Source organism: Malaclemys terrapin, chromosome 18, assembly GCF_027887155.1.
Source record: "Malaclemys terrapin pileata isolate rMalTer1 chromosome 18, rMalTer1.hap1, whole genome shotgun sequence".
In the NCBI taxonomy this organism is placed as follows: Eukaryota; Metazoa; Chordata; order Testudines; family Emydidae; genus Malaclemys; species Malaclemys terrapin.
Window position 1 is genome coordinate 19026849 of NC_071522.1, and position 24685 is coordinate 19051533.

The window sequence follows — 24685 nt, forward strand, 5'->3', positions numbered from 1 at the left end:
TTTGCCACCTGTTGGGATTTCCCTGGAGCCTGGGATGAACAGGGCCAGCCCCACAGTCCCCATCCTGGCTCTGGGAGCCGCAGGGGTTACACAATCCCCTAGCAGTGAGGTACCCCACATGTGTGGCTGCTGTGGCTCCCAGGGCCAGCACTGCAGGGGGGGGGGGGCTCTGCACCCTTCCTGCCCCATCCACTCCTATCCAGACTCCTCCTGCCCCCCCAGTGGGATGAGCCCCAGACTTCCCCTGTCCCACCCCAGAGAACTGACCCCAGACTCCCCCTGTCCCCCTGCAGCGAGGCGACCCCAGACTCCCCCTGCCCCCTCTATGGGGGTGAGCCCCAGACTCCCCCTGTCCCCCTGCAGCGAGGTGACCCCAGACTCCCCCTGCCCCATCTATGGGGGTGAGCCCCAGACTCCCCCTATTCCCCGGCAGCGAGGTGACCCCAGACTCCCCCTGCCCCCTCTATGGGGGTGAGCCCCAGATTCCCCCCCCGCCGAGAGATGACCCCACCCTCGCCATCCCCATGGGGATGAGCCGCAGGCCCCGCCCATCTCGCCCCCTCCCCGCCTGGCGCGGGGCTGCTCCGGTCACGTGGTGCAGGACTCCCCGAGTCACGTGCCGGGGGGTCCGGCGTTGCCGTGGCAGCGGCGGAGGCGGCTGGGTCTGTTTGGCGGCGGCGGCGGCTCCAGCGCAGTCAGCGGGGCTGAGCGGACCCGCCCGGGCACGGCCCCCGCCGCGGTGCGTGAGTGCGGGGGTGCCGGGGGGGTCGGGCCCGGGGAGGCGCGGCGGGGGCGGCGTGGGGCTCAGTGCCCGGGTGCTGGGGCTCGTGCCCCGGGCTAAGGGGGGAGCTGATGTCCGAGACTCCCCCCCCCCCCCGCCGCTTGTCCCGGGGCTTGGCCTGGGCTTTGTGGCTGTTCCACTTTCGGGTCCCGGTGCCGCGGGGGGGCTGGAGCCGCATGTACAGCGGCGGGGGGGGGGGCTCTGAGAGCCACTGGGGCAAACCGTGACCCCGTGCGGGAGGGAAGGAACCCCCTTCCCCCGGCACCCCCATTCCCGTAGGCAGGCATGGCCCGGGGAGGTCGCGAAGCCAATGGAGATGGTGAAACCGGGCAAGGGTCCTGAAATCCTAGTGACCCTGCTGAGATTCATTCAGCGAATGATCCGGCAAAAGGCAGCTGTCCTGTTCGCTACTCCCGAGTGCTGAAAAAAACCAGTTGTGGCCCAGGTAGGCTGCGGAGTTCTTATATCCGCTTGAGAGGGGCCTCAGAAGGAAAAAGGTTGAGGACCCCTGGACTATTAGACTGTGGAAGAGTCTCCTTGTCCCTTGGTCCAAAACATGACCTAGTGCTGGGGAATAGACTTTGGAGAACACTACTACGCTCTTCCACATCTGCCCTCACTTCCCTTTCTTTTCCATTCTACCAGAGGCAACAGCTGGTGGTCTCCTGCCCTGCAGTATGACAGGGGCAGGACCAGGATTCCTACAATTACTCTGCCTCTCTACTCAGAGGCCCGGCTATTGATTACTGTGCAGTAAAACTGTTCTGTTAAAGACGCCATCCCTACAGGAATCTCCTTCTGGGTCTCCTAGCTCAGCCCTCAGAACCATCCAGTCATTTCCCTCTGCAGTCAGAAAAGGTGCTCCCACCAACGTTTTTGTTGCTTATCTGGCATTGGCCTTTTCTTATTTAGCTTGTTGCAGTGTTGTTCACATTCATTTTAGGTCATCTGTCCAGCTGCTTGCACTCCGAGTCACAATCCTGTACTAACGGTATTTTTTTGAAAAGGGAAAATTATTCACCTGTGAATCTGCTTCTTGAAAATATCATGCTGGAGTCTCACTTACCATGTGGAGCCTCCTTCTCCTTCTTTGTTTGCAGGGATGTTTCTGTGATTTTGTTCTGGTTTTTATTGTCATGTGCCTTGGGATGGTTTTTATAGACACTTTATCTGATTTCTGAATGGAAATAAATGGGGAGGTCTTGCTTCCCGCACAGTTCAGGAGCGGAGTAGGAATACCCCAAGGGCTGAGGCTGTAGCTGCTGGTGCAAGCTGACCAGGAGGAGGGTCTTGCACTCGAACTATCACCATGTCAGAGGGCCAAAATCTGAAAGAATTTGCAGAGCACAAGACTCAAGAGTGAGAATCCTCTGTCATTGTATCTGCAAAATAGTAGAAATTGCTGGTGAGCAACTTTCCCTTGTTGGCCACAGTAAACTACTCTATTCCTGGTTCACCATGGCATGGAGAAGTAGCATCCGTTTTAAAATGGTGTATGGAATGAAGACCGTTTCTACATATTGTTGGCATTCGAGTGACATTTACCTCCATCACTGCTTGAAACCCTGGGGAAAATACTGGTTTATTAGTTATGTTTGTAGTCTCCATTTGTACTGCATGGGTGTGAATAAAAAGTAACTTGTGCCAAACTAAAGGCAAGGTGCTTTTGACCTTGAAGTGTGGTGCTGAGATGAATTAGTACCACGTCATGTGTGTTCCTTTTAGATACGTATAAATATTCATAGCGTTAAAATGCTGATGTGATCCAGTTCTGCAGTAGCTCCTGTGTGTTACTCTCATTGAGGTCAGTGGCAGTCTTGTTGGTACAAGGATTGATTGCAGGGTCAAGGTCTCTGTTGTTGATCTGAAACCTCCTAATTAGGATATGAGTTTCAAACTTGTGCTAGAGTTCATAAACCCTGCTCAGTTAAATTCTACTGTATGTCCATGTCCATGAGTAACACTGTGATCATAACCCAAGAGGTTGCCTTTTAAATAGCAATAAGGTTAACTCATAGTATTAATGAAGGTGATGTTTCGGTCATGGCCAGTGTTGTATGTGGTCACTTGAAATAGTCTTGCTGATTTAACTTGCTTTTCAGACAGTTGGTTGAATCTAATGATGTTTGAACATTTATGAAACTACATAGTTGAGAAGTAAAACCTGATTTCCCTTTAAGAATCACATCTTCTCCTTCACTAAGCGAGGCTGATAGAAGTAAAGAAGCACAAATATTGGCTGATAAGCATGGAATGGGGTGAGTGGGTTAGGAAATCCACAGCTGTCCCTTTCAAGGTATCAGCCAGTTCAACTGCTCTATGCTATATGCCATTCAACTCCTTTCGTATCTTTGCAATCTCAGGTGGCGGGAGGAATTGTAAAATGAATTGTGCTCCATGATGTGATTGTTACGGTTCAGGGCAACTGCACCTCCATTTCCCCTCTATGGTCCAGCAATGGCACCCATTTTTAGGCTTCCAACTCCCACTTGTTACCTCTGTTGAGTAGAGACCCACTTCCCTTTCCCATGTGACTGGGTTTTTCCCCAGGCTGCACGATTCCCTACCTACATTGTGGTATTCTCAGCAAACCAGACTTCCTAAACAGGCCCACAGCTGTACTTTACTTGCTCTTCGAAGGCTTACGACCAACTTAACTGCCAGCAGTTATGTTACCACACAGCTCTTTGTAAGTGAACACGTTTATTCTGAAGGTGTAGGCATTACAGTGAAAACATATTAAAACAACAAAAGATTAGCATGTGTGTAGGTTAAGCGCTCAAACCAGAGCCTACAACCCCTTCCCCTCCCCAAATTCCAACATGGACTTTGGTAGGAGTCAGTCCTTCAAAACCCACACAGGAGATTTTCTGTGGTTACAAGTTCATACCAGCCTTAGCTCAGAATAGGTTAGTCCTTCCTTTATACAGCTTGGGCCTTTGACCTTGTGACTCTAGGACAGGTAATCAGTAGACAATGGTCCTCCCTTCAGGATATAGCTTCAAAAGGCTGGACTTTTGCCAAATTGGAGGTGGGAATTTGCATTTGCTTCCCCCTAGAGATTCCCCAGGCAAACCTTTTGACACTGTTTGTCCAAAAGTCCATTTTTATCCGGCCCATTGTTGAAAATAGTCCTCTGAAGTTCATAAAACTTCCCAGGTTGAAATCCCATCTTCCCCCCCTAACGATACTACATACAATCCCAGCCCATGTTAATACATAAAATTTGCCTTTGATACAATGAACTCCAAAGCTACTTACATTTAATTCAATAAGGTTTTTCAAGGATACTGCAGGAAATTGCCATCTCTTTCAGGGCGACTTAATTGAAAATGCTTCAATTTAGAAAATAATTAACATGGACACACTGAATGCAGTAGCCGATATTACAGCAGTGCTTTAATAAGAAGCTTTTGAGACACACCCATGATGCAGCATGGAATTAAACTGTGTCACTTTGGAAACAAAGTAGAAAGAACAAGCAAGGTTTAGATTGAAAAAATAAGGGCAACCATCTTAAAACAAACAAACAAGAATGGGGTGGGGGGCAGAATTAAGCAATGGTTTAAAGTTGAAATGCAAACTGGCAGCAACCTAGAGATACAAAGGTTAACTGTCACCAGCCCATCCTGAACTCATGCTGAAAGTAGTTCACAGCCTTACTTATGTAGTCTTTCCCCTTGTAACTCCCATAGGCATTCACAGAAGCTACAGATGAGCAGGGAGGAGAGATTAGAGCTCTATATGCCATGCAATCTAGTTTACATCTACCTCCTGAGGGTAATTTTTTTTAATGTAGCTTTTTACTGAATTCCTATCCATACACCTTCTACAAATCAGGCTAATAAAACAGTCTCTGGGATTGCCCTCTCCTGTTCAATAGTTGTTCCTGTCCTGAACATGCAAATGTTTTATTTCTCTAGCATTGCTTTCATCATGAGTTCCGAGTTAAATGTCCCGGCGGATCCTGCCACTCCTGCTTGCGGCTCTGAACCTGGCACAAAGGGCATGGATTATCGGGACTGGGTCCGGCGTAGCTATCTGGAATTGGTCACTTCAAATCATCACTCGGTTCAGGCCCTCGCATGGAGAAAACTGTACCTGAGTCGAGCCAAGCTCAAAGCGTCCAGCAGAACGTCTGCTTTGCTCTCTGGATTTGCTATGGTATGTATTTCTAGTTGCTGGATTGTGAATGTTGAGTTGTGTAAAACCTTCCTTTGTTAATAGGGGTTGTTTTCAGTACATAGAGCAGGACATTCCATTTCCTTATTAGGTGGTAAGAAATGGGAGTGTGTGCGTTTTTGTTGGTCTGCTGTTGAAAAGTTTTAACTCGAGACATTTGTTGCAGTGTTGTGAGATCAGCTGCCTAGAAAATAGTCTCAGGGAGCCCCCAAACCCAGGCCCCAAAGTATCAGCTGACCGGTCGCTAACTGACAGCCAGCAAGAGTCTTTGGCATAAACAGAACACTTGCATAAGATGATGAAGTGATGAACCTCCCCCCTTATCGAACCTCTGGATCTCACTCATTAGTGGATGGAATTGAAATTCCTATCCCTATGCATGCGCAGCAGATATGTGTGGTAGTGAGGAGGTGGAGCATCCTCCTCACCCCTAGTTCCCGTGCCTACGTCTTCTGGAACCGACTGAGCTGACTAATCGCACTGGCCTGCGGGGCCCCCCCCAAAGCGCGGGGCCCAGAGCGGTTGCCCCGATTTGTCCTAACCAAGAGACGACTGAGTGTAAAAATCAATAGTTAATAAGTTGGTTATTAGAACGGCCGTACTGGGTGTAGTCTAGTATCCTGTCTTCTGACAGTGGCCAGGACCAGATGTTTCAGAGAGAATGAACTGACAGGGCAATATATTGAGTGATCCAGCCTCTGTTGTCCCCAGCATCTGTCAGTCAGAGATTTAGAGACACCCAGAGCATGGGGTTGCATCCCTGACCCTCTTGGCTAATAGCTTGAACTCATCTCATTCTTTTTTGAACCCAGTTATACTTTTGGACTTCATAATGTCCCCTGGCAATGAGTTCCGCCGGTTGACTGTGCATTGTGTGAAGAAGAACTTCCTTTTATTTGTTTTAAAGCTGCTGCCTATTAATTTCATTGGGTGACACCTAGTTCTTATGTGAAGGGGGAAATTACACTTTTCTCCAGGTGTGCTGGAACTAGGGACTTAGGGGTGGGGCAGCACCCCTAGTCTTGAAGTAGTAATAACAACCAAATATGTGGTTTCTGCTTTCAGTACCTCCACTATAAAAATTGTTCCAGCATCCCTGCTTCTCTATTCCTTTCTCCACACCATTCATGATGTTATAGATGTCTATCAAGGCCCTTCTTAGTTCTCTCTTTTCTAGGATGAAGTCCCAATCTTTTTAATCTCTCTGCGTATGGAAGCTGTTCCATACCCTTAATCATTTTTGTTGCCCTTCTTTGTATTTTTTCCAATTCTAATACATATTTTTTAGATGAATACTTGGGTGAATACCATCTGGTCCTGGTGACTAATTTGTCAATTTGTTCCAAAACCTCCTTTGCTGACACCTCGGTCTGGGACAGCATCTCAGATCTGTCACTTTGAAGGACTGGCTCAGGTGTGGGGATCTCCCACACATCTGCTGTAGTGAAGACTGATGCGAAGAATTAATGTAGCTTCTCTGCAATGGTCGTGTCTTCCTTCAGTGCTCCTTTAGCACCTCCATCGTCCAGTGCCCCACTGACGGCTTGGTAGGCTTCCTCCTTCTGATGTACTTAAAAAAAATTTTCATTGTTAGTTTGTGTGTCTTTAGCTAGTTGCCCTTCAAATTCTTTCATAGCCTGCTTTATTTTATTTTAAAATACATTTTACTTGGCTTGGTTGTACTTTTGCACGTGACTTGTCAGAGTTTATTCTCCTTTCTGTTTTCCTTACAAGAATATGGCTATTAGGCACTATTAGAATCTATAGGTAAAATCTGCTTCCTTTTAGTAGTATTTAGCATAATTGTATGTCTTTAGAGAGAGAATTTTGTAGTAAGAACAGTGTCATTATCCTAGCTATAATGAATTCTGCAACCTGATCTAGGCAAACGGACCTTCTATGGCCCTGTGGAGTGTCACTGAAGTTCACAGAACTGCTCCTGGGCTCAGGGTCTACCCACATAGGTCTGTTTGCAGGATCGGAAATCACAGTGGTCACTTTAAAAACAAAACACTACTTCTCAACTCACTGAACACAAACAGCAATGGAAAATTCTCAGCAAATATCCAGTATAAACCATCTGACTTCTATTTATGGCATATTCACAAGGTGTTTAAATGTTTCTGCTAAAATTATCCACTTCACTTTGTGCTATTGGATCTGTTAGATTTTTTTTTTTCAGTGCAACTGTTGTGAGAACTTCAGAGCTGACTCCAAGGAGTACTGGTTGTTTGGGTATATTTTTTTTTTTAAATGGAACGAAAATAGACCAAAATGACTTTCATTTTGGATGGCATGCGTTTACATTCAAAGAAGTGGGATCTCTGGTCTTTGGTATTACTTGCAATGTTTTCTTCATAAACCTAACTTTCAGAATATAGGGATTCCTTTAATTTGTGCAAGTCTTTTTACTAATTTTTCTCCAACTGATAGAATTGGGCATCCCAGTTAACGACCATGGTATCATTTGCAGCCAATTTATTTCTGCTGCAGTAATTTGGTAGGCAAATACTTATTAAGCAGGCTGTGTACTCTGTCCTAAGAGAGGCAACAATCTGGCTATTGATGGAAGTAAAATGTATTCCGAAGTCTTATGTATATTTAAATATGTAAATAAAATAAGTCCAAAATAATGTAGTATGGGACGCAGATTCAGATCTTTTCACCACCCTGTTGCTGCTTTCAATTCAACACAGATCAGTAGTGGCTGAAAATTGTTACCAGCTGATAGCTGTTTAATGATCTATGTGAATCAAGCTGCTGGTCTGGGTCCCATTCCTATTGGGCAGGCATCCTATCACACAAATCATCACTAATTGATGCTCTTATTGGCCGTTTTAGCGGAGAGGCCAAAGACCGAATAGGTCAGGAAGACAGAGCTCCTCTTTTTCCTGTAGGTATATTCCCTCTAGGTCTAGTTTGAGGCATGTTGTCAGGGCAGGTGGAGAAGGTCTGCATTGTCACTGCACCTGGCCTGTGACCACTGCAAACAGAGGGCCCCTGGTACCCGTGGTCTCAGTCTAGCACTAAATTCACTTTAAGAAGAAAGATCTTCAGAAATCCCCTTCATCATTTTCCTGTCTGAGATAACAGCTGCTTCTGCAATCAGCCTCCTTGGCTTGTTGTCAAATTGTTCTGAGATTTGTCCAGGTTTCTTCCCCCCCCTCCCTCCCCCCCCGCCCAGATCTACTGGCCTGACTATTTGCAGAGGCTGCCCAACCATGTGCCTGACAGTAATATATTTGTGTTCAGAGTTACTGTCAACATCTTGCCTCACAGCATCAGTCCTAGCCCCATTTCTGAAGGTAAGAGAGTTCTCTGTAATTGTGCTATGGAGAAGCCAGGGAGTATATTGAACTAAATGATGTGATGATGGAGAAAAAAATCGAGAGCTCAATCCTGCAAGGACCTTGAGCCCTTTGCCTTGCCCAGCAAAAAACTTAAGTGCCTGCTTAGCTTTAAATGCATGAGTAGTCCCATTGATTTCAATGCTTCAACTCACAAGCTTATAATTAAGCACATGCTTAAGTTCTTTGCTGTGTCAGGGCAAATTGCTCAGCAAATTGGGGGATCGAACTCTAGGTATCTCTAGCTACATTTCCAGGGCCAAGTTAAGGGAGTATAAGGCCCTGAGGCCAGGGTGAGACAATGTAGTGTTTGATATAACACTATGTTAAATATTGAGAGCCTAATGACACCTACAGTTTAGGAACCCAGAGGCTATGCGCTCTCAATGGTCCTTGCCGGTCATTCTGTGTCGCTATATGAAGAAGAAAACTGCAATCTCCTTTCTGCCTAACTCTTGTGTTTAAATGGTCTGATCCTGTGCCTGCCTGCCTCCCTCAAGGTCAGAGTTTATTCTCTCTCTCAAAGATGTCCACCAGTGACTGCTTGAATTAACGATTCCAAGACTAACTTCGAGCTGTCTAAATTGTCCAGTAAAATATTTTATTTTACAGAGAGATTAAAATAAACTCTAGGTATAAAAATAAACTTGACTAAATGACTAATATGGAAAATTTTGCCAGGCTGACCCTATGCTGAATTACATGTACTGAAACATTTACCAGGACTTCTAGCATGTTAGCTTGTCCTTTTTCTCTGATTTTGACCAGAGAGTAATGACAGCCTTTGAGGGGAAAAGTGCTAAGAGGAGACTGCGTTTCTTCAATACTTGTTTGGGCTAAATAAAATCTCTTCCTCCTTTTCTTCCACCTCCCGTTGTCCATCTTCCTCTGGACGGTTGTTGCTTACCTGTGAAATATCACAGTCATCAGTCGATCTTAAAGATTCATCAGTTCACACCACTAAGGCCAGCCTTAGGGAACGTTAGTGTGACAGGGAGCACCCAATCAACTGGAAACTGTTGTCCGCACAAAGGGTAGCAATTGCAAGTGGAAATTGATATTTTGGCAAGCCAGGCTGATTAATAAAAAGCCTTAAATCCTATATATAGGTAAAATTCCTGTCCAATATGCTGAATACTGTATATGTCCTTTGGGTCTGGTACCCTCCCTCAAACAACTATATAATTTTTCCAGTCTAATATGGTGTGGTTGACATGCAGCATTGTAGAACAGCAAAGTGGAGAATGAGAGTCCTTTTTCACTTGGGAACTCAAATAGTTGAGGGCTGATGGGTCCCTCGCTGAATCAAAACAGAGAGAATTACAAGGAGAGAACGTCTGCAAGCATATTTCTAACAAAACATACATTTTGATTAAAAGATTCATGCTTGTAATGGATGGCAAAGCTAAAACCTTCATTAATCCTGTCAACATATGAAGGAGCTCATTTTTAGAGCCAATGAAGAGCCCTGGAAAGCGGTATGTAAACACTAGTGAAAGGATACAATATTTCAGGAGATTCAGTATCCAAAACACTTGAGATGTATTTACTGAAATGAGAATCATATGATCATAGAAATGTAAGAGTAATGGGACTTGGAGAGGTCATCTTGTCTAGCTCCCTCATGCTGAGACACCTCCAACTATATCTAGACCATCCCCTGACAGGAGTTTGTCTAACCCAGTGATACTCACTCAGACTGTGGCTTGTGAGCTGAAAGTGACTGTTTAATGTGCCTTATTTGCTGTGAGAATAACATATATAATATACACAGACACTAAATATTTCCCCTGTCATACTGTTTAAATGTGAATAGTACTATAGTAAATGAAACCATGAATTTACACTACTCTGGCTCTTTTGGGTAATGTTGATCACCAATTTGGCTCCTGAACCACTGAGGTCTGAGTATCACTGATCTAACCAGTTCTTAAAAACCTCCAATAACTGGGATTCAACAACCTCCCTTGGTAACCTAGTTACAAAGCTTTTCCTCGTATTTAGCCTATCTCTTCCTGGTCACACATTAACCTGATGATTTGTCTTACCTTCAGTGACCATGGAGAACAATTGATCACCATCCTTTTTATAACAGCCCATAACATATTTGAAGACTGTTAGCAGGTCCCCACTAAGTCGTCATCTTCCCAGGACTAAATGTGCCCAGGTTTTTTAATCTTTCCTCTTAAGTCATGTTTTCTAAACCTTATTGCTCTCCTCTGGACTCTCTCCAATTTGTTGGAAGTCCAAGAACATGGAGATTCACAGTTTCAGTCACTGTAGGAACAGGTTTTGTTCAGCTAAATCAAAAATAACAATGTCACCTGTGTACACCGGTATGCTGTATGTATTTGCTAATACAACTTTCCTGCAAGCTTCTAATCAGTCTGCTGGTGGTTTCAGAGTAGATGGTAGGTAGAAAGGTCAGTCACCTAGCCTTGGCCCTAGTCCTGTCCCGCTGAAATTAACTGCAGAGCTTCCATTAACATGACTGGAAACAGGAGTGTATCCCTGGACTCCCAATGCATTTTAAAGGATCTTGCTAATAGGACGTACCCCACAATAAATGAATTGAGGTATTGTGTAGAGCCTGGAAAAGCTATTCAAGACATGTTTCAAATGGAACCTTTGTAAAAGTGGGGACACTTGGCCCGATGAAATCCATTCACCCAGCGCTATGGTCAAGCTATTCATTCTGCCTCCACTAAGCTCCTGTAAACATACTGAGGTCCCTCCTGACAGGGACTGATCTGGTGCTGGTATCCAAAAGCCATCCCTGTTTGATCCTCTTTTATTAACAGACATGGGTGATGGGGCCTCACTGGAATACAAGATCAGGGAGAGTATGAGCCAACACATTTGTTTTTATTGCTTTGCTTACTGACACGCTTTGTTAATCAGTGTAAAATCAATAAATACAGCTGCAAACAAATTTGAACAATATGCTGGAGGCTGACTAGCGGAGACGTATAGTATCTGACTGAACTGTTATACAGGGGCATTGCACTTACATAGCTTCTCGTAACTCTGGATTTTCTGAGTGTTTTACAAAGATTAAATTTCACAGCAAACCTGGGATATAGCTATGCTGAGTATTTTTCTTGTTATAAATGGAGAAACTGAGTCACAGACAGGTTGAGTGACTTGCCCAATTTCACCCAGCAAGCCAGTAGTAGAGGTGGACTGGCATTTGAGTCCTGACACCCAATCCTCTGCTCTGTTGAACATGCTCCATTCTATTTTTTACATGGAGCTTAACTTAATGAAGTGATAAAACTCAACAGTGTATGGGCAAAATGATCAAATACACTTTATAAAGTGAGCGTCTGTGAAGCTAATTTCTGTAGAGTACATTGGAAACAAAAGTGCAAGACAACTCCCACCTGTTTGTGCTCTCTGTATGTGTGTATATATATCTCCTCAATATATGTTCCACTCTATATGCATCTGAAGAAGTGGGCTGTAGCCCACGAAAGCTTAAGCTCTAATAAATTTGTTAGTCTCTAAGGTGCCACAAGTACTCCTGTTCTTTTTTCACTTATGCATGCTTAGTAACGCCATATAACACAGCTATCCTCCATTTCTCTTGAATATTCAGTAGTTATTGGAAACTGAGAAAGATACTCTGGATGGAAATAATTTCCTTTATCTGGCTATATTTGTGGTGGCATAAGGATTTAAAATAATAGGAGGAACCCATTTAACCAAGGAATAGTTAAACTATTCAGTAGCTTGAGAGATAGTATCACCTATCCAATGACCAGAATTACAACTTTTCTGACTTAACCCTTTTTACACCAGAAGTCAGTGTTTCCTATCATGTGACTACTAATGATGCAAATTGAAGCTATGTGATGAACTGCATGGTTGGCTGCGCTGTTATCTGTGCCAAAGTTACACTTGCTGCCTAATAAATTCCCCTTTTGAGCCTTTTGTTTGATGCTGTTCATATGGGTCACAATTTAAGGGAGAGTTTGCTTAAAAAAAACCAACCGTGTGATGTTGAAATAATTTCCTGTGGGCTTGGATGTAACTTTGTGAGTTAGCCTCGAGAAAGGGAAAGATACAGACTGTTCATGCATCTTCAGGGAAAAAAAGGAATGATCCATTTAGGCCCCAATTCAGGAAGGCACTTAAGTATGTGCTTTAAGCACTCTGAACAATGATGCTTTCCTGAACTGGAGCCTTGAAAAGTGAAATATGGGAATTCTAGCAACTGACCATCCTTTTTTCCCCCTCCCCCCCAGGTTGCCATGGTGGAGGTGCAACTAGAGATGCAGTATCAGTACCCCCAAATGCTGCTGATTGCGTTCAGTGCCTGCACAACAGTGCTGGTAGCAGTTCATCTCTTCGCCCTTCTCATCAGCACCTGTATACTACCTAACGTGGAAGCGGTGAGTAACATTCACAACCTAAACTCCATCAGCGAATCCCCACACGAACGCATGCATGTCTACATAGAGCTGGCCTGGGGTTTCTCCACAGTCTTGGGAATCCTCCTTTTCCTCGCTGAGGTGGTGCTTCTGTGCTGGATAAAATTTCTGCCTGTGGACTCCATTATGAAAAACGAGACTACCGTCATCCAAAAGCCCAGCGGCCATGTGGGCTGGCAAGCGGCTCTGGTCTCCACCATCATCATGGTCCCAGTGGGTCTGATTTTTGTTGTTTTCACCATTCACTTCTACCGTTCTCTGGTGCGGCACAAAACGGAGCGACATAACCGGGAGATTGAAGAACTTCACAAACTGAAAGTGCAATTAGATGGACATGACAGAGGGTTGCAGGTAGTGTGACAGAGGAACAGGGATCTGTTTCAAAGCAAATCATTTTGCTGAGGCGAAGAGCAAAATAAATATTTTGCTAACATGAGCAACCCAAACCAATGATGGATTATTTGGGGGTCTAACAAACTAAAATGTGAATTGCCTGATTTATAGGGCAATGGGTTCTAGTGCTTTTCCAAACTAATGGGATGTCTGGCCTATTTCTAGTCCTACACAATTGTGTACTTAAGTTGATACTGCCATACAGTTAAAAACCAAAACTTTATCTACTTTAACATTATGTTCTGGAGGGTGGTTTCCAAATTGTTATATATTAACAATGCAACCTTCTTTGGCCAAGAGTGAAACTACTTGACACTTCAAAGAAAGCCACTGTTTCTGTAGGATCTGTTTGTTTGGGTTATTTTTAAGTGTCCGCGCTCTCTTGCTGGCTGTGCAGCAGCAAACTGACAATGACTGTTTCCAGGGTTGAGGTGATAAGTAGTGCTATCAACTACAAATCTGAGGACATTCTGAATGCGCTGCAGAACATGGGTGTGTGTTACCTTTATTATAAAATGGATATGACAGAAACTGCTCACTAGAATGACGCAAGAGGTTAGAAATCGGCAGTCTTAGTACATATGTCCTCCTTTTGCTATCCTCTCTTGCTAGTGTCTAACCCTCTTTTAGAACAGGGGAGAGAGAATTTCAGACTGGCAGGAGGCTGGGAAGCTCTGTTTTTGCCTGCTTCAGTAGTGTCCATTCTTTTACAATGAATGCATGCCAAGATCTTCTAATGTTACTGATAATGAAAGTTGGTGTGTTCAGGGAAGGCTTACAGGTATTTTCATTTTAACAACAAAGACATTGTTAAAGCAGGAAACCACCTGGGAATTTAAAAAGACCTGGCATAGAATTTCGAAGGACTAGAAAAGCAGATTTAAAGGGGTGAGGAAAGATAGCACATAACACAGTGACAGATTTCAGCTGTATGCTTTCTTCATTTGCTTTGTATATACTAGAATGATTCATGTGTTTTGCTGGCCTGGTTTGCCACAGAGGGCTCGGAGTCCAGATCCTGTGCCTTTCCCTTGTTTTGTGCTAGTTGTGCCTGAGAGCATTCAGCATTCTTACCTCTTAGGGAAGAAAGCATCTTGCATTTTCTCAAACAACCCATACCCCTTGTGGCACATGGAGCTGCATTTTTGAGTTCAGGGTGAGCTGCAAACAGCCTTTGCTATTCCAAAGGGAAAGCTGCGTGCAGTTAAAGTACTATCACATTTCACTTGTTGGCTGTATTTCAGCAGTGGAGGAAGTGATTCTTGTTTGTGCTTATGTAGCTTAGTGAGTGAAACTTGTAAAGCGCTGTAGCATCTTTCTGGGTGAAAGTATTAATAAAGTCCCAACTAATTACAACTACTTCACGGGGAGGCAAAATATTCTTCTGCAATCAGTAGCTTGATTTTAGTTTTTAAAGGAAAAGTCATACGTATTTCAGCTACAGAAATATGTCAAAATATTTAAGCAAAATGGTCCGGTCCTGTCTCATCACGCTCCGTAATCTGCAGGCTGCCGCCAGTGCTAATTTCAGGCCTTACTCCCTTGCATTCTATAATAGTTTTACAATTTCTGCCAGTTCTTGAATATTTCTAAAATAATTGAAGAAGTTTGTAATGTTCTATTTAATCCCCTCCCTTTAACCAGTGGTATTTAGGAAATATGTCAGTGTACGAAGTCAGATTCCCAGCATGGAGTGTGTGTGAAATAATGCGTGCAGCAAGATGAGAATGTAGCTTTAAATATCTCTCTCTGACAAGTTCCTGGAAAGCCAACTCCAATCCTTTTTTTCATTTTAATTCAGTCATTCCTGGGCAAGCGGCTTAGCACGTGTCTGTTTTTTCATCCGTTATTCTTACCCTCATCAACATGGGCCATGTTTACATAGGACTACCTACTACTTTCCACATACACAATATAAGGACCTTGTTCCTGTAAGGGGTAGTTTTAAAATTCCTGCTAAAGCTCCTGAATGTAATTTCAGTGAGCTTCCATACCAAATGCTAATACACTTCCTTATATGTAGTACCTCTATCCTAAGGACCCCAACGTGTTTTGAATGTCACACAGTAATCTCTTCATCCGTTATTGAAATGTAGCCACTATTTGACATTGCACAGGTACACCATGCAAGTTTTAGGATGGAACTTTAATTCTGATTGCAGTTGAAATTGCTGGGATAGTTTAGGTAGGTAGAATATAATTACCTGATGTGGAGGTTGGCTAGGACATTAGGGTTGAATTCTGTCCCACCTCACCCCTTTTCTCATCTCACCACAGTAAAAATTAGTATTGACATGTCAAAACCAGATCAGGATCACAGTAATGAAAATCAGATTTTCAAATGTAGTGGTATGAAATTTTTCACAACCTTAAGTGAAGTAGCTAGGTTGACTTAAGTTTTTGGTGTAGACCAGGCCTCAGGCTGTGCCTAAGTTTGTCCACTAGAGCAACGGTTCTCAACCAGGAGTCTGGGGCCCCCAGGGGGGCCGTGAGCAGGTTTGAGGAGGGCCGCCAAGCAGGGCTGCCATTAGACTTGCTGGGGCCCAGGGCAGAAAGCCGAAGCCCCAAAACCCCGAGCCCCATCACCCGGGGCTGAAGCTGAAGCCTGAGCAACTTAGTTTCATGGGGCTACCTCCTAATGCTGGTCCTGCCTTTTATATGCAGAAAAACAGTTGTTGTGGCACAAGTGGGCCAAGGAGTTTTTATAGCATATTGGGAGTGGGAGGCCTCAGAATGAAAAAGGTTGAGAACCCCTGCACTAGAGGCTGTCTCCTGCAGGCCAGTAGGATGATCTGGCCCTCCAGCTAAATCAAATCATCCTCTGCCATGGCAAATAAAGTCAAAACAAGAACAAGCAAGATTCAGGCCACATCCCTGCCCAGTGTGTGTGTGGGCATTAATCTTTCCCCTGGCATCAATAGTTCTTTTACTGCTTGGCTGCAGGGGTCCACGACAGCCAGGCATTCCTAGATCCTCTCATCAGCTTTTTGCCATGGCTCCTCTCCAGCTCCTGCCCCAAGAGTAGTGGTTCCTTTTCTCTTTCTCCTGTGCCTCTTCATCTTCCTCTAATGTGTCTTCATCCTCACCGCTCTCGCATACAGACTCACTGACGTGTGTTCCTTAAAGGTTGCATATGGTGTCAGCCACAGCGACGGGAATTGTAGTTGATCCAAAAAAGGGTGTTTGGCAGCATGGTGAAACTCAGCCGTTTCCCAAGCAATGTCTGAAGCAGTATGAGCTTGTTTTAATTAGACTTTTGCTAAGGCTTCATGGAGTTGAGCCCTATCTTGGCCAGCTGGGCGTGTCTGAGCCACTATGCCAAAAATTCCAGCAGCTGCTGCTTGTCTTCGCACGAACAGGATTTCCAGTAGTGAAGCTTGTAAGTGCCTTTTCTGTTTCCTTCCATTACATTCTCAGTTGTCTCAGTTTACCAGTTGTTGTCTTGCATTTTCCCCCACTGCCTCTAGTCCCTCTATTCCAGATTTCACCCCTGGGACCTTCCTATACTGTAGAGCAACAGTTTGTCTTCAACTCCCAACTGCTTGCTTCATGAGGTCCTCTTGAGGTCCCTTCCAACCCTGATATTCTATGATTCCCAGGGCCACATTCTGCTTATATCTAGCTCTGTTCAGGCTTTCTCCCTGGCTTCTTCCTGCAGTCTTCTACTGAGCCCCTCATGGACTCTGCTCCTGATTCTTTGCCGCAGGGAGCCACCAGTGGTTTCGCTGCAGATCCCTGATGACTGCTCTTCCCCAGGTCTTCTTCTGAGTCTTCTCAGGCAGTTCCTTCCGTGGCTCCCTTTTAGCAGGGAACCATGGAGGCCCTGGCCCAAGCTATCCCTGATGAGCCTTCCCACCCAGCTGCTGCTCTTCTCAGGTCTGTCTCCCCTGCTGAGGGAAAGAAGCTACCTATCTAGGTACTTATAAGGCCCCTTCCCTTCATAGTGTCGAGGCGCCTCTTATTACTGAACAAGATGACAATGATCTCTTCTCTTCTCTTTCACTGCCACCAGGTATCAGGCTTAGAGTATTTCTGAAAAGAATGAATTTGAGAATAAGGGCACTATTGTGGGAAAGTCTAGGGGAAGAGATGGGTTTTATACTTGGCTTTGAATACATTGAGGTTAGTGGCTGTTCTGACTTCTTCTGGAAGTGAGTTCCATATTTTTAGTCCAGACCCTGTCTCCCATAGTTACAAACCTACACCTATTGGTCGACAGTATCATTTCCCCATGAAAACACAGTGGTTGGGAGGTCCTTATCACACAGGGAGATATGTGGTCTCAGGGGTTTGGGACCAGTTCTGTGTAGGACTTTGAAAATCAGGACTGTGACTTTTTGAACTGGACTGTCTTCTTTGGGAAGCCAGTGTTGAAAGCAGTGTGTTGGGGTAAGAACATGAGCATGGCCATACTGGGTCAGACCAGAGTTCCATCTAGCCCAGTATCCTGTCTTCCGACAGTGGCCAATGTCAGGTGCCTCAGAGGGAATGAGCAGAACAGGTGATCAAGTGATCCATCCCATTTTTCCCATTACCAGCTTCTGGCAAACAGAGGCTAGGGACACCATCCCTATCCATCCTGGCTAATAGCCATTGATGAACCTATCCTCCATGAATTTATCTAGGTTTTTTTTTGTTTTGTTTTTGTTTTTTGTTTGAACCTTGGTATATACTTGGCATTCACAACATTCTCTGGCAAAGAGTTCCACAAGTTGACTGTGCATTGTGTGAAGAAATACGTTATTTTGTTTGTTTTAAGCCTCCTGCCTATTAACTTCATTTGGTGACCCCTAGTTCTTGCATTACGAGAAGGAGTAAATAACACTTGCTTATTCACTTTCTCCACACTAGTCATTATTTTATAGACCTCTATCATATCCGCCCTTCGTCGTCTCTTTTCCAAACTGAACAGTCCCAATCTTTTTAATCTCTCCTCATGTGGAAGACGTTTCATACCCCTAATCATTTTTGTTGCCCTTTTCTGAACCTTTTCCTGTTCTAATACATCTTTTTTGAGATGGGGCGATCATATCAAGGTGTGGGCGTACCATAGATTTATGTAGAGGCAATATCTTTTCTGTTGTCTTATCTATCCCTTTCCTAATGATTCCCAACATTCTGTTCGCTTTTTTGACTGTGGCTGCACATTGAATGGGTGTTTTCAGAGAACTATTCACAATGACTCCAACATGCACATTTAAATCGTTGCTGCCCCCAGATAGGAGGGGGAAACAATGCAAGCAGATTTCGAGAATCTAGATCTTTCTTAGGGAAATGAAGTTTACTCTAGATAATAAGAAATAATAAGTCTAAGGCCAAAGCTGGCTTATGTATGACAGAACAGTAGTCCAGACCAAAGATTTGGGGATCATAATAGGGAAAAGCTCTTAAAGGTACAGTGGACTTTGTTTTCATCTCCTCAATTGTTTCTTTGCAAGTACCTGACACAGTTAGGATCGCTAAGCAGGTTAATATACGATAAGATGTGCTTTGGCTCTCTCTGATGGGGACTTTTTGGAAAGATTCGCAAAATCCACTTACTGTCTTACTGAAAGCAGGGTGAAAAGCAAAATTGTGTTTTTAATTTAAAAAAATGGCCCAGTGTACTGTATTGTGCACATGTGGAGTTTCTAACCAAACTATTTTTGAACACGGCTACAAAAAAAAATGGCTGGAGTCTGAAACTTGGCTGGGACATAAATCCTCCAAGGATGTGTGCCTTTGTTTTGAGGAGGAAAGAGATGAGACATTGAAAAACTGATTAAGGAAAAAAATCACATCTGAATATGCTCATGGTGCATCTGCTAAGATTTTAGTAGAGCCTGTTGAAACTCCCTCCCTCTTCAACATCACTTAAATTCTCCCTGCTAGCAGAGGGCCCAGACAGGGACATCAGCTGGTGCTAGGACTGTAAATGTGTCAGTGGAGGATTTTGCTGCAAGAAAAAGATGAAAAGTGCAGGTGCAGAAAAGCAAAAAGCCCATGATTTCAGAGTGCCTCTGATGCAAATTACAGTGTAAACTGCAAGAAAACTGTTTCCAGCCCAAACAGTGACAGCCATAAAGGTGAGAATTCTCTCCCCTTCGGTACTGAAATAGGTATGGTCTTCAAAGCCAAATTAAGGTAAGAATGACAACACTGGGTCAGACCTAGCTCAGTATCCTGTCTTACGAGAGAGGCTGGTGCCAGATGCTTCAGAGGGAATTAATAGAACCGGACAATTATTGAGTGATCCATCCCCTGTCATCCATTCCCAGCTTCTTGCAATCAGATGCTTAGGGACATCCAGAGCATGGGGTTGCATACCTGACAATCTCTGATAACAGCCATTGATGGATCTATTCTCCGTGAATTTATCTAACTTTTTTTTTTAAGATAATTTTCTTTTTAACCCAGTTATACTTTTGGCCTTCACAACATCCCCTGGCAATGAGTTCCATGGGTTGACTGTGTATTGTTTGAAGAACTACTTCCTTTTGTTTGTTTTTAAACCTGCTGCCTATTAATTTCATCAGGTGACCCCTGGTTCTCGTGTTATGTGAAGGGACAAATAACATCCATAACACAAGACTTAAATAAACAAATAATTGTCATTGTGCCTGGAGTGGGTCACGGCTAAAAATGCCAAACTCAGGGAAGATTGTCAGAAAATAGGGCAGACCCCCGAAACTGGTGGTATATTCTACCATTAGATTTTACCAAGACAGTAATAAAATATGCTCCTGGAGCATTATACTAATTTTACAAGGGAGCCACAAACAATTCCCTTAGGCATTCCAGCCCCTTATTACCGCCCGGACAAACCGGACTTCTGTGATGTAAGGTTATTAAAACGAAAAAAACACCACACATTAGGTTCTACCCAGGTCAGTGGATGCTCAGGACCTTATATGAGAAACAACTCTGTAGCCAATCCTTAGTAAACTAACTAAAGATTTATTAATTAAGAAAAGAAATGCGTTATTAAAAGGTTAAGACATATTACTGTTGGATCAGAGAATGTAGTCCAAAATGTTAGCAGGGATGTTAAATTTGCTAGTTTCTTATAAGTCTCTCTGGGTTGCCCAAATAGCTTTGGGACCTCAGTCCTTTTGTTTAAAACTTCCCTGGTCAGAATTCACCATCCAGAGACTGGGTAGGAAAGAGGTGGCCAGGAGCCTTTGTTCTCTCCTTTTGTATCTTGTTCTTGACGCTTTGGTTTTGCTGGAAAAATCCTGGCTGTCTCAAGAGGTCAAGCAGTTCCATGGCATAAGTGCTTTGCCCTCAGTTCCTCATATGAATTTCAAATCTTTGCTTGCCCCTTTCTGCATACATGCCGTCTGAGGTGTCTTTACCCTTGTTTACAGTTTTTGTCATTCTGAAGAGCTAATCTGTGGGTGTTTCTCAAGCTCACACATGTTTGAGTTACAAATATATATCAACATTTCATAACTTCATATACAACGATGATGCATTCAAACAGGACAATGAGTTTCAGCAAATTATGACTTTTTTAAATGATACCGTACAAGGCACACTTTGTACAAGATTTATTACAATTTTGCAACAGCGGTGACCATGTTAGTGTAAACGGCCACCTTCCTCTTTAGACTGCATCACAATAATAATAAGACAAATACAAATTATTTGTCAGGAAAGGAAAGGCACCAGACAACAGTAATGCAGCATCACAGTTTTGATCTTGCAAACATTTGAATATCTTTAAGCACATGAGTACGCTCGCTGAACTCGTCTGTAGTACTGGAAGGGTTGGGGCCTAAGGCTGCTCACTTAAAATCACAATCAAGATACAGAGTTTTGGCAGGGATAAAAACTCCAGATGCAAGATGGCGCCAATCTGATTCTTGGGGATTTGGATGAGACTTGCATGGGGGCAGACCACATCTGCTTACTATGGGGTTCTGGCATCTTCCTCTGAAGCATCTGGTGGAGGTTCTGTCAGAGACAAGATACAGATGGACCTCAAGTCTGATCCAGTCTAGTAATTCCTATGTTCCTATGATTAAGATGTCTTAAACACCATGGATGAATTAAGGTATGGCATGCATTTTACAATACGTGGTAGTAAGATGTGGGAAGGTAGAATGCACACCACCACAGAATTAATATGCTTGACTTTGTGACTTTAGCAGTGTATCCTTAGGCTCTGATCCTTCAATTTACAACACGCAGATGGATGCTGTGTCCGTGTGGAGCCATATTGATGTCACTAGGGCTCCATGAAAGCACAATAGTCTGCCATGCAATGTAAATTGCAGGACTGGAGCCTAAGCTCCTTGTCCAATATTTTTGTTTTGTATTTCAGGACATCCATCCTCCTGTCTCCCTCCTCTCCTATTTTAAATTCTCATGCCCTCAACATTCCCCATTTCATACCTTCCCTATCCTCCAAGCTTTGTACCACTGCCACAAGCCCCTCCCCTCCCATTCCTTTCAGCCAGAGAAACAAAGAAACCAGTTCTATCCCCCAAGTGCCAGCACAATCAGGCCAGCCCATTTATTTTCTAATTAACTTCTCACCATCAATCTCCTTTGTGTCCACTTCAAAGTTAATACTCTAAATCATTTGATAACCATCTGAATATAGCAAACATCTACATTAATATCTGTACATACCGTTCAAAGCTCACCTTTGCTTTGATTCTAACAACTGATATCGAGAACAAAATGTTGAATAATTTAAGTGCCAGGAGAAAACTTTTGAAGTCTGTGGGGCTAGTTCCTGTTCCAGTCTTGCTTTATCTATGCATGGAGTATTTTATGGAATACATATATATCCTAGACTGTATCTAGATGTGTGACTAATAAAAACCCATCCTATGTGAAACTGGATAAACATTTTCTAAAGTATAGTGGCCTTTACACTGTCATGCTGTTTAAGACTATATTTTTGAAGGCTAGACTGAGTTATCCAGTGTCCTGTATGGACAAAGAAAATATAATAGTACATTAGGATGTTGACTTAATTTAATTAATTTGACCAAACGTGGTAGGCTCCCCCTTTCTAAAATGTACAGGATGCACGTCAACTTGATACATTTGATTTTTGAGAAGGATCCTGTTCTTGGAATATGTTTACAAGCACTAATCTAGGTTAAGAAAATATACTGCTCTGATAGGAGTTACTGTTGCATTGAACTTTAATAGTTTAAATGTATTACATTAACTGCATTAGCAAAGAAGACCAAAACTCTTCTTAGCGGCTACTAGTTACAGATTAAAAACCTCTTTTCACAGATCTCCACAATATCTGATCATCCGAAACAACTATTAATGTCTTTACAATGCTGCCATTCTGCCTTTTCAGGAGAGAACGTGCATATGCTTTTCACAAATCAAAACAGAGCCACCCTGTGTGTTACTGATGCAATAGCAGCATGAAATGCCAGGCTTACAGATATTGCATTCAGGAGCTCCTTAAACAGGTGCCCATGTCAGTGTGTACCTAGGAAAAGTATGCACTAAGATGCAGCAAGAAGCAAACAGTGACCAAATTAAACTTCAGCCTCTCTAAAATACATAGTGTAAAACCCTTTAGTTTGTAGTTCAGAATATAATAACATTAGTTCATTCAGAGTCTCTCTAGTCTGTTTTCCTCAGGGCAGGGACTGTCTTCATTTAGATTGTACAGGGCTGAAAACACAGCCAATAAACACATGGCAAAATGTGAGCCAAAATATGTATTACAATTTATCTCCTTGTTATGGAGTTAGGTTCTCCATGAAACCATTTGGTATCCTACCTTGAGATTAAAACAACGGGCATATGTAGTATTTTAGCAGTGGAGTGAGAGCACAGAGCGTAAGTTAAAGGAAGAATGGTTAATGACTGAAATATAAGGACCAAACACTAATTTAAATATTCTGTCTACTGTCGCTTAGTAAGCGAAGAGCATATTACTGCAGAGGCTAAATGCTAACAGCAAACAGGATGATTTAGGACCATGGATCCAAAGTATTGTTACATATACAACTATGGTACTCTAGGCTTCCTAACTTACTGAACCGTTGTACAGCGCTCCAGGATTCTGCCACTACCTTCCTTCCAGTCAATGGGACATGCACTGAATTGAGATGGAGTTGGGAGCACCCCAAGACTCCTCTTGTGATGGAGCACGCTATGCAACTGAGAAGTAGGTGCTAGCAGTACAGGAGAGGTTAGAATGAACCGGTACATTTACCAGAAAAAGTTGAGGGGACCTTTAGCTTAAGAGCACAAGTTACACACACAATCCTGCTTTCTGATTGGACCAAAAAGGTTATAGCCTATGGGAGAGGTGGCGTGTTTTTTTTTAAATAAACGACGTGGCTGTAGTGAACAAGTCTCATGCATGTTGCATTTTTACAGTAGTATCGGGCACAAAGAATTGTCCTGCTGTGACAGTATGTTGTTCCCTGCAGAGAGAGGGAATGCTTTAACTGTGTGAAGCAAATGCTTTGCTGTCAGCAAATCTGAATAGCAGCTCATGCTTTCGAAGCTTATGCGGGAGTCACGGGTGTGACACGATGTACATTTAATACTTGCTAATCGATGTAATATGTTGCTATTTGTGTATTTGCATTTAAATATTTGACTAAACTGAAACTGGTTCATTTTGTCTGCAACTATGAACAGACCCGTGTTTGTGTATGTAAAACTCAATGTGATTAAAATATCAGATAACTCAATGCTTTTTCTATTTGTGTCAATTGTTTGTAGTGAGTAGATTTTTTTTTTTTTTTAATACAAGTGGCTGAAGCCTAAGACTTACAACATGAAGAAACTAGCTTCTGCCACAGCTGACTTCTCAAATCTCCTACATGGAGTGACACAAACCTGAGCCTTTCTGTTGGAAATTACAGGAAAGGACTCCTGCTGTAGTCTGCCTCTTTGGTTATTCTTAAAAACATACTTTTATTACTGTGAATTAATGGCAGGATTCAGAGATTACAGATGCTCAGAAAAGAACACAAGCTACTTAAACAGAGTTCAGATACTGAAGATGTCTGAGTTGTCTTTGAAAACAGCCCACTGCAAATGTTGCTGTCACCCTGAAATCTCAGAAGATGTAGGTCATACACTATATATATATATATGATTAATTCTCACAATCACAGTTAATATTTTCAGTAAAGGGAAAATTACTTTAATTAGTTCTCTGTGTATAGTATTATCTATGGGTAGATATGCTCCTTATGCTCCTCCCCTGGAGAGCTGGCCTTTAAAGGAACTAGCTGATGCAAACAAGAAGATAGTTATGTCCCTAAGGAACAGCGCAGCTCTAAAAGCAGTGTCTCAGAACTGAACCTTGACCAGTAAAGTTTGGAATCTGCTCCATTGCTTGGACTGAATTTGAACCAGAAGGTTAGTGACTGGTTCCTAGAATGATAGTGTGAAACATTCTGTCCCATAAGAAGGGACATTTATTTTTCATTCACTAATTAGTTTAGGCAGAGCACCTGCATTCTTAAAATAGAGCCTTAAAGAAAAGTCAAGGCAGAAAGATGATCCAAAAAGCTTAAAGAACAAGACCCTTTTCTGCTTGCAGTAATTTGAAACATCAGAATAAA

General features: G+C 43.2%; 1 protein-coding gene across 2 annotated transcripts; it reads left to right on the forward strand.

Annotated features, from left to right (window-relative positions):
- The first annotated feature begins 679 nt into the window (after window positions 1–679).
- Window positions 680–23803, forward strand: ORAI2 (ORAI calcium release-activated calcium modulator 2). Of its 2 annotated transcripts, XM_054008390.1 has the most exons (3): window positions 680–739; window positions 4705–4945; window positions 12558–23803. In XM_054008390.1, the coding sequence occupies exons 2-3, from the start codon at window positions 4718–4720 to the stop codon at window positions 13101–13103; spliced, it is 774 nt and encodes a 257-aa protein (XP_053864365.1). In that variant the 5' UTR covers window positions 680–739; window positions 4705–4717; the 3' UTR covers window positions 13104–23803. The 2 variants fall into 2 exon arrangements, with proteins under 2 accessions (XP_053864365.1, XP_053864364.1); XM_054008389.1 differs by lacking the exon at window positions 680–739 and having other exon boundaries at window positions 4538–4945.
- The last annotated feature ends 882 nt before the right edge of the window (window positions 23804–24685 follow it).